The following is a 10,945-nucleotide window of genomic DNA, read 5'->3' as shown; positions in this document are numbered from 1 at the left end:
TGGTTTTCGTCTTTGCCTAAGAATAGTATTGATTCATGGAACAAGTGCAAAGATGATTTTATCTCTAAGTATTTTCCTCCCGCTAAGATCATCTCTCTTAGAAACGATATTATGAACTTTAAACAACTTGATCATGAACATGTTGCACAAGCTTGGGAGAGAATGAAATTAATGATACGTAATTGCCCTACTCATGGTTTGAATTTGTGGATGATTATACAAAATTTTTATGCCGGATTGAATTTTGCTTCTAGAAATCTTTTAGATTCGGCCGCGGGAGGCACTTTTATGGAAATCACTTTAGGAGATGCTACTAAGCTCCTAGATAATATTATGGTTAATTATTCTCAATGGCATACTGAAAGATCTTCTAATAAAAAAGTGCATGCAATAGAAGAAATTAATGTGTTGAGTGGAAAGATGGATGAACTGATGAAATTATTTGCTACTAAGAGTGTTTCTTCTGATCCTAATGATATGCCTTTGTCTACTTTGATTGAGAATAACAATGAATCTATGGATGTGAATTTTGTTGGTAGGAATAATTTTGGTAACAACGCTTATAGAGGGAATTTTAATCCTAGGCCATATCCTAGTAATCCTTCTAATAATTATGGGAATTCCTACAATAACTCTTATGGAAATTATAATAAGATACCCTCTGATTTTGAATCTAATATGAAAGAATTTATTTCTTCGCAAAAGAATTTTAATGCTATGATTGAATAAAAGTTGCTTAAGATTGATGATTTGGCTAGGAACGTTGATAGAATTGCTCTTGATGTTGATTCTTTGAACCTTAGATCTATTCCACCTAAGCATGATATCAATGAGTCTCTAAAAGCCATGAGAATTTCAATTGATGAGTGTAAGGAAAGAACCGCTAGGATGCGCGCTTCCAAAGATGACTTTATTAAAGCGTGTTCTTCCAATACCTATGAAATCAAGATGAAGATCTAAAAGTTATTGATGTGTCTCCTATTAAATCTTTATTTTGCAATATGAATCTTGATGAAACTGAATATGATCTTCCTTTACCTAGAAAGCGTTCTAAAAATTCGGAGTGTTTAGATCTTTACGATGAAATTGATGAAAGTGGGATTGAAAGAAATAAAAATCTAGATGTTGCTAAACCCACTATATTGGACTTCAAGGAATTTAATTAATAAAGTTGCTCTTTAATTGTTTGTATTTCCTTGTTGCAATCCGTGCTAAATTCTCCACATGCTTATAGTCAAAATAAAGCCTTCACCCAACATATTGTTGATGCCTTGATGCAATCTTATGAAGGAAAAACTTGAGTTGAAAGTTTCTATCCCTAGAAAACTCTATGATGAGTGGGAACCAACTATTAAAATTAAAATTAAAGATCATGAGTTTTATGCTTTGTGTGATTTGGGTGCTAGTGTCTCTACTATTCCCAAGACTTTGTGTGATCTACTAGATTTCCGTAACTTTGATGATTGCTCTCTAAACTTGCATCTTGCGGATTCCACTATTACGAAACCTATGGGAAGGATTAATGATGTTCTTATTGTTGCAAATAGGAATTATGTTCCCATAGATTTCATTGTTGTTGATATAGATTGCAATCCTTCTTGCCCTATTATTCTTGGTAGACCTTTCCTTAGAACGGTTGGTGCGATTATTGATATGAAGGAAGGGAATATTAGATTTCAATTTCCATTAAAAAAGGTCATGGAAAACTTTCCAAGAAACAAAATAAAATTACCATATGAAACTATCATGAGAGACACTTATGGATTGCCTACCAAAGATGGCAATACCTAGATCTATCATCGCTTTTATGCCTAGCTAGGGGCGTTAAACGATAGCGCTTGTTGGGAGGCAACCCAATTTTATTTTTATTCCTTGCCTTTTGCTCCTGTTTAGTAATAAATAAATTATTTAGCCTCTGTTTTGGTTGTGTTTTTTTGTGTTTAATTAGTGTTTGTGCCAAGTAGAACCGTTGGGAAGACTTGGAGAAAGTCTTGTTGAACTTGCTGTAAAAAAACAGAAACTTTAGCGCTCACGAGAACTGCTGCCATTTTTATTTTAAGAGTTCTATTTATTTAATTATTTTTGAATATTATTAATAGATAAATTTCACACGTCCAGCAATTTATTTTGGAATTTTGGGGGTTCCATATCTTGCGCTAGCTACAGATTACTACAGACTGTTCTGTTTTTGACAGATTCTGTTTTTCGTGTGTTGTTTGCTTATTTTGATGAATCTATGGCTAGTAAAATAGTTTATAATCCATAGATAAGTTGGAACACAGTAGGTTTAACATGAATATAAATAAAGAATGAGTTCATTACGGTACCTTTGTTTTCTTTCGCTAACGGAGCTCACGAGTTTTCTATTTTGAGTTTTGTGTTGTGAAGTTTTCATGTTTTGGCTGAATTCTTTTGATGGATCATGGAACAATGAGTGGCAAGAGCCTAAGATTGGGAATGCCCATGGCACCCCCAATATAATCCAAGGACACCAAGAATTCAAAGCTTGGGATGCCCCGGAAGGCATCCCCTCTTTCGTCCACTTCCATCGGTAATTTACTTGGAACTATATTTTTATTCACCAACATGATATGTGTTTTGCTTGGAGCGTCTTGTAGTATTTGTGTCTTTGTGTCTTAGTATGCCACAATCATCCTTTCTGTACACAACTTTTGAGATAGCCATACATGAATTAAAATTTGATAGAATACTCTATGTGCTTCACTTATATCTTTTGAGCTAAGTAGTTTTGCTCTATGTGCTTCACTTATATCTTTTGAGCGTTATAATTTTGCTCTATATGCTTCACTTAGATCTTTTAGAGCACAGTGGTGGATTCGTTTTAAAGAAACTATTGATCTCTCATGCTTCACTTAAATTATTTTGAGAGTCTCTTAATAGCATGGTAATTTGCTTAATAATAATATGCTTGGTATTCAAGATTTGTGAAACTTTCTTTTGAGTGTGTTGAATACTAAGAAAAGATTGAAGCATGATAATTGTTTTGAGATATGGAGGTGATAATATTAAAGTCATGCTAGTTGAGTAGTTGTGAATATAAAGAATACTTGTGTTAAGGTTTGTGATTCCTGTAGCATGCACGTACGGTGAACCGTTATGTGATGAAGTCGGAGCATGATTTATTTATTGATTGTCTTCCTTATGAGTGGCGGTCGGGGATGAGCGATGGTCTTTTCCTACCAATCTATCCCCCTAGGAGCATGCGCGTAATACTTTGCTTTGATAACTTCTATATTTTTGCAATAAGTATATGAGTTCTTTATGACTAATGTTGAGTCCATGGATTATACGCACTCTCACCCTTCCAACTTTGCTAGACTCTCTAATACCGCGCACCTTTCGCCGGTATCATACACCTACCATATATCTTCCTCAAAACAGCCACCATACCTACCTATTATGGCATTTCCATAGCCATTCCGAGATATATAGCCATGCAACTTTCCACCATCTAGTACATCATGAGAGAAAAAGAGAGAAGGGACAATGTTACTATCCTTTTACCACACTTGTGCTTCAAAGTAGCACCATGATCATCATAGTAGAGAGTCTCTCATGTTATCACTTTCATATACTAGTGGAAAATTTTCATTATAGAACTTGGCTTGTATATTCCAATGATGGGCTTCCTCAAAAATTGCCCTAGGTCTTCATGAGCAAGCAATTTGGATGCACACCCACTTAGTTTCTTTTCGAGCTTTCATATACTTATAGCTCTAGTGCATCCGTTGCATGGAAATCCCTACTCACTCACATTGACATCTATTGATGGGCATCTCCATAGCCCGTTGATACGCCTAGTTGATGTGAGAACATCTTCTTCTTTTTGTCTTCTCCACAACCACCATTCTATTCCACCTATAGTGCTATATCCATGGCTCACGCTCATGTATTGCGTGAAGATTGAAAAAGTTTTGAAAAAGTTAGAGTATGAAACAATTGCTTGGCTTGTCATCGGGGTTGTGCATGATTTAAATACTTTGCGTGGTGAAGATGGAGCATAGCCAGACTATATGATTTTGTAGGGATAACTTTTTTTGGCCATGTTATTTTGAGAAGACATAATTGCTTTATTAGTATGCTTGAAGTATTATTATTTTTATGTCAATATAAACTTTTGTCTTGAATCTTTCTAATCTGAATATTCATACCACAATTAAGAAGATTTGCATTGAAATTATGCCAAGTAGCACTCCGCATCAAAAAAATCTCTTTTTATCATTTACCTACTCGAGGACGAGCAGGAATTAAGCTTGGGGATGTCTGATACGTCTCCAACGTATCTATAATTTTTGATTGCTCCATGCTATAGTATCTACTGTTTTGGACTATATTGGGCTTTATTTTCCACTTTTATATTATTTTGGGACTAACCTATTAACCGGAGGCCCAGCCCAGAATTGTTGTTTTTTTGCCTATTTTAGTGTTTCGGATAAACGGAATATCAAACGGAGTCCAAACGGAATAAAATCTTCGGGAACGTAATTTTCTCACCAAACATGATCCAGGATACTTGGACCCTGCTCCATGGAACAAAAGAGGAGGTCACGAGGGTGGGGGCACACTCCTAGGGCACGCCCCTGCCTCGTGGGCCCCTCATTGCTCCTCCGGCGTACTTCTTCCTCCTATATATACACACGTTCCCCCAAACGATCAGAACAGGAGCCAAAAACCTAATTCCACCGCTGCAACTTTCTATATCCATGAGATCCCATCTTGGGGCTTGTTCCAGAGCTCCGTCGGAAGAGGGCCGTCATCACGGAGGGATTCTACATCATCATAGCCTCTCCGAGGAAGTGTGAGTAGTTTACCTCAGACCTTCGGGTCCATAGTTAGTAGCTAGATGGCTTCTTCTCTCTCTTTGAATCTCAATACAAAGTTCTCCCCCTCTCTTGTGGAGATCTATTCGATGTAATCTTCCTTTTGCGGTGTGTTTGTTGAGACCGATGAATTGTGGGTTTATGATCAAGTCTATCTATGAATAATATTTGAATCTTCTCTGAATTCTTTTATGTATGATTGGTTATCTTCGCAAGTCTCTTCGAATTATCCGTTTGGTTTGGCCAACTAGATTGGTAGTTCTTGCCATGGGAGAAGTGCTTAGCTTTGGGTTCGATCTTGCAGTGTCCATACCTAGTGACAGAAGGGGCGGCAAGGCACGAATTGTATCGTTGCCATCGAGGATAACAAGATGGGGTTTATTTCATATTGCATGAATTTATCTCTCTACATCATGTCATCTTGCTTAAGGATTACTCTGTTTTTAACTTAATACTCTAGATGCATGCTGGATAGCGGTCGATGAGTGGAGTAATAGTAGTAGATGCAGAATCGTTTCGATCAACTTGTCACGGACGTGATGCCTATATACATGATCATGCCTAGATATTCTCATAACTATGCTCAATTCTGTCAATTGCTCAACAGTAATTTGTTCACCCACCGTAGAATACTTATGCTCTTGAGAGAAGCCACTAGTGAAACCTATGGCCCCCGGGTCTATTCTCATCATATCAATCTCCATTACTTTAATCTTGCTTTGCTTTTTACTTTGCTTTTACTTTTTACTTTTCATCTTTATACCAAAAATACCAAAAATATTATATCTATCAGATCTCACTCTCGGAAGTGACCGTGAAGGGCTTGACAACCCCTAATCGTGTTGGTTGCGAGTAGCTATCGCTTTGTGCAGGTACGAGGGACTTGAGCGCGGGCTCCTACTGGATTGATACCTTGGTTCTCAAAAACTGAGGGAAATACTTACGCTACTCTGCTACATCATCCCTTCCTCTTTGGGGAAAACCAACGCAAGCTCAAGATGTAGCAGTATCAAGTATCTCACAATTCTTTTTCATGGCCTTAAGATGACATCTTTTGGTGTTGCTTGATATCGTGCACACATGCACACACTTAGCATAATTTCGTGACGGGAGGCACATAGATATAGCAATGAATTAATCATGGAACAATAAACCTTTTAATAAACTGGTTTGCCATCCTTGTCAAGTCAAGATGTCCGGTGGTAGGCATGGGAGTTTTCATACCTTTGCTTTCTTTCATGTTGAACTTCTCGAATAAGTCCTTGGTATACTTTGTTTGAGAAACAAAAGTACAATCTCTAGTTTTCTTGATTTGCAAACCAAGGAAGAATTTGAGTTGACACATTATTGACATCTCATATTTTTCTGACATCAACCTTCCAAACTTTTCACTAAAGAAAGGGTCAGTAGAACCAAATATGATATCATCAACATATATTTGGCATACATATAGTTCACCATTAAATCTCTTAGTAAACAAGGTTGAATCAATTTTACCAATCTCAAAGCCTTTTCAAGAAGAAACTTTGTCAAGCATTTGCACCAAGCTCTAGGTGCTTGTTTGAGACCATAGAGAGCTTTATGAAGTTTATAGAGATGGTTTGGTTTCTTGGGATTAACAAAGCTGGGAGGTTGTTTAACATAAACTTCCTACTCAATTTCACCATTTAAGAAAGCACTTTTAATGTCCATTTGGTAGAGGGTGATGTCATGGTGATTGGCATAAGCAAGAAAGATGCGAATGGGCTCAAGTCTAGCAACGGGGGCATAGGTCTCACCATAGTCCATACCGTCAACTTGTGTAACCTTGAGCTACAAGATGAGATTTGTTGCATATGGCTTGTCCATCTTTATCTTGCTTGCTACAAAACACACATTTGGTTCTGATGATGTTTTGCTAATCCTTGGCCTTCTCAACCAATGTCCAAACTTGATTCCCCTCGAGGTTGTGTAGTTCATCGTGCATAGCATTCACCCAATCGGGGTCTTCAAAAGTTTCTATATGGCTTTGATCAAAGGTTTACAAAGCAAGTCATATCCCATTCCCAGCTAGCCGTCGGATTCTTTATCAAACAGGTGGAGTCAAAATATGGACCGGTGAGCAAATTTAGTATAACATTACCAACTAGCCATGTCAGCACTAAGCACTTACCATATCAACAACACAATTCCAATCTGGGGCTAGAACAAATTGAACCAACCCACTAACAATCGAAACCTAGAGAGGAATTCCTCCTAAAACCATCAATAAAAAACCTAAATCTTGCACCGCCACCTCGGCCGCCACTGATCAGTGATCAAACTGCTAGTAGCATCAACCTCACCTTCTTCGCATCCCGGGGCGGGCTCTCGTCCTCGTACCCGGCCACCACCGACGCCGGCAGGTTCTGGTCGAAGTCCCTCAGCAGCGACGCCGCCTTTTCCTTGGCCGCCTCCTTGTCCTTGCCGATCCCGTCAGCCATGGTGCCACCCTCGTAGTGCAGGCGCTTGTGCCCGCCCAGCGCCGGTCCCGACAGGAACGTGCGGTGGCAGAGTGTGCACTGGTGCACCTTGGCCTCCATGGGGGCGCCGCCGGACACCTCGTCGCCGCCCACCGATGCTGTTGGCGCCATGGGCCGCTTCCTGTGGCTCTTTTTGTGGCCGCCCAGTGCTTGGTAGGACGCATAGATCTTGCCGCACACGGAGCACTCGTACCCCTGCGCCTTGGTTGGCGTCGTTCCCACGCCCTTGACGCCTCCGACGCTGTCGTCCTCGACCTCGCTGCGCGCCAACATGAGGAGAGAGAGTGCTAGGTACTCCTCCTCGGACTCGGCGCCGTCCACAGATCTGACGCTGCTGCGACGGCGCCTGGAGCGACGCCCTCCCCAAGGCCACGAGTCCATTGGCGGCAGGGGCGGCGGCAGCACGGGCGACTTTCTGGACACGTCGTCAAGCGACATGGCTGGCGGAGATCAGCCCCGACACAGGGTTGACCGGAGCAAAAAGGAAGGTGGACAAGTAGGAGAGTTGTGGGTGTTGGGCTGCGCGAGCGATTGAGATGGAGGTGTGATTTGGGTTTGCCATATATAGTGGCGCTGGGGAAGTGAGGGTAGTGCGGATTGCGGGGTGTGGCACTATGCTCTCCTCTGGTGGTTACATGATGGCAGGGAAGCGGGTCGGGGCGCACGTATGCGACCAAGAGGCCGTGTGTGCGCACTTGTGTCTCACTTGGTGATCAAGTCATCATCGTGTCGATGGATGATCTGACGGTCGGGGTGTCATTGGGTTCTGTGTTGGTGTGATCTAGGGCCTTCATGAGGGATATGGGGTGTGTTTGTTACGGCGGATAAGTCTTCGTCAACGTACTTGTTCTTCGTGTGAAACATACGTACACCCCTCCAAAAATGCCAAAAAAGATATCTTGCATTTTTTTGTCTAATACTATGTGTATTATAATAGTAGAATGACAAATTGGCATTTTTTATGATTATACTTGGCATTTTTGTTGCGAGTGAGAAGGTTGGCATCCTCTGTGGTCAGGATCTACGTCCGCCACTGTTGCTTTCGGGATGATATGCATGCATTGATGGAGGAAAAATCTAAATCTTTGCATTTGAGATTATATATTCATGTACGCCTTCATCTTTCCATTTAATTCGGGATATGGTAGCCATCAGCCGACTGAAGCTTAAAAAGTGGCGCTTCCTTAACCATTAGATTTTACTCAAGTCACAATCACAAGACAACCGGTTAAAACCCCGCATGCAATATGTGTTATATGTTTTCTACATTTTTGCCTTTTCCTTCACATTTTTGTGAATTTTTTTTGAGGAGAACGTCAGAATATTTTCAACACTAGCACACAACAATAAAATGTAGGCATGAATGCAACAAATTTCCATTCATTGTAGCATGTATTTTTTCAAATGGATCGGCAAAGCATGAAAGATAAGTTAGGGCAGATATGTGTTCGTTAACATACTTAGGTCTTTGTGTGACACGTATGTGGTGCTTTCTGGGAAGATATGCGTGCATTGGTGGTGGACGAATTTAAATGTTTACCACATTACAAAGATTTATGGACGCCTCATCTTGCCATTTTGTGAGGAACTAATAAATGCGCACATGCAATGCACATTAATATTTAGGCAATATATTAATTGCACGCGGATATTTGGTATGTTATTATTTGTGTTTTAATTCTGTGATTCGTGCAATATTTTGTATGATATTAATTGCACGTTGAATGCTCGCCACTGGAGCAGTCTAGGTCATTGGATTGACTTAGTTTGATGGCCGAGATCAATTGGATCTGCCCCTTTGGGTCTTTTTATATTGGTATAGATAGATATAGATACATGACATGAACAAAATATATGCATGCATGCAACACATTTCCATTTACTGCACGACATGCTTACATAACCTATTGCAACAAATGATCATGCAGAAACAATGTTTATATTTTAAAATGGATCATAACTATCACGGCATGAAAGACCATGCAGAAACAATAATGAATAAGTGCTTTAGACCTTCCCAACATGCGTTCATAACCTATTGCAACAAATCGGTCATTTGTGCACAACAAACACCATAAACATTTAAAGTGTGTTTGAAAGCGCAACTATCCCTGGGTGGTTTTGGTAATTCCTAACAACATATAGCTCATTGAGCTAATACTATTTCAAGATAAATATTTCAGGAAAGCTCAATGATTGGCATGGCATGGATTAGAAATGTGGACCCCTCAAAATGCTAAGGACAAAAGATTGGCTCAAGACTCTACATTTTACCTTTTAGTGATCCAAGATCACACTGAGTCCATAGGAAAAGCCAATACTATTAAAATGGGATGAGGTGTTGCTTAATGGGTTACTTGCTCAAAATGCTTAGTGATATACTCCAAAAACTCTCAACCACTTTCTCATATCCACATATGTACCAAACCAAAAGTCAAACTCGGCCCCACCGAAACTTTCTATCCGGCGCCACTGAGTTCAGTTGACATAGCCACTGCCACAAAACCCTAGTCTTTTTGGTCTCACCGAGATGGGATTGTAAACTCTTTGTTTCCCTTCATAACATTTCAGTCCAACCGAAATGAGCGATCGGCCCCACCGAGTTTGCAATGCAAACTCTCCCCTGCGTAACGTTTCAGTCTCACCGAGTTGAGCGAATCGGTCCCACCGAGTTTGCCTGACCAACTCTCTGGTTAGCTTATTACCAAAGTCGGTCTCACCGAGTTTGTGTAATCGGTCTCACCGAGATTACGTTATGCCCTAACCCTAATGAAATCAGTCTCACTGAGTTGACATGTAGGTCCCACCGAAAATCCTAACGTTCATATTTTGAACTAAATCGGCCCAACCGAGTTTCGTTATTCGGTCCCACCGAGTTTGGTGATTTGTGTGTAACGTTTAGATTTTGTGTGGAGACTATAAATACCCCTCCACCCACTCTTCATTCGTGAGGAGAGCCATCAGAACATGCCTACACTTCCATCATACATTTTTTGAGAGAGAACCACCAACTAATGTGTTGAGGTCAAGATATTCCATTCCAACCATATGAATCTTGATCTCTAGCCTTCTCCAAGTTGCTTTCCACTCAAATCATCTTTCCAGCAAATCCAAATCTGTGAGAGAGAGTTGAGTGTTGGAGAGACTATCATTTGAAGCACAAGAGCAAGGAGTTCATCATCAACACACCATCTATTATCTTTTGGAGAGTGGTGTCTCCTAGATTGGTTAGGTGTCACTTGGGAGCCTCCGTCAAGATTGTGGAGTTGAACCAAGAAGTTTGTACGGGCAAGGCGATCGCCTACTTCGTGAAGATCTACCCTAGTGAGGAAAGTCCTTCGTGGGCGATGGCCATGGTGGGATAGACAAGGTTGCTTCTTCATGGACCCTTCGTGGGTGGAGCCCTCCATGGACTCGTGCAACCGTTACCCTTCATGGGTTGAAGTCTCCATCAATGAGGATGTATGATAGCACCACCTATTGGAACCACGCCAAAACTCTTCGTGTCTACATTGTGTTTGCTCCCTCCAAACTCCTCCCTTTACCTTCATGTGCAATGTTTTTACATTCTGCTGCTACACTCTTAGACTTGCATGTGTAGGT

The 10,945-nt window shown here is 40.6% G+C and overlaps 1 protein-coding gene across 1 annotated transcript; it reads right to left on the bottom strand.

Annotated features, from left to right (window-relative positions):
• Nucleotides 1-7,112: 7,112 nt before the first annotated feature.
• Nucleotides 7,113-7,806, bottom strand: LOC125541298 (zinc finger protein ZAT6-like). The gene has a single exon (XM_048704743.2). The coding sequence runs from the start codon at nucleotides 7,778-7,780 to the stop codon at nucleotides 7,139-7,141; it is 642 nt and encodes a 213-aa protein (XP_048560700.2). The 5' UTR covers nucleotides 7,781-7,806; the 3' UTR covers nucleotides 7,113-7,138.
• Nucleotides 7,807-10,945: the final 3,139 nt, after the last annotated feature.

The sequence above is a fragment of the Triticum urartu genome, chromosome 2A, assembly GCF_056163025.1.
Source record: "Triticum urartu cultivar PI428250 chromosome 2A, HENAU_Tu73, whole genome shotgun sequence".
NCBI lineage: Eukaryota > Viridiplantae > Streptophyta > Magnoliopsida > Poales > Poaceae > Triticum > Triticum urartu.
Note: the sequence above shows the minus strand (reverse complement) of the source record. Positions and strands in the feature narration are given on the sequence as shown.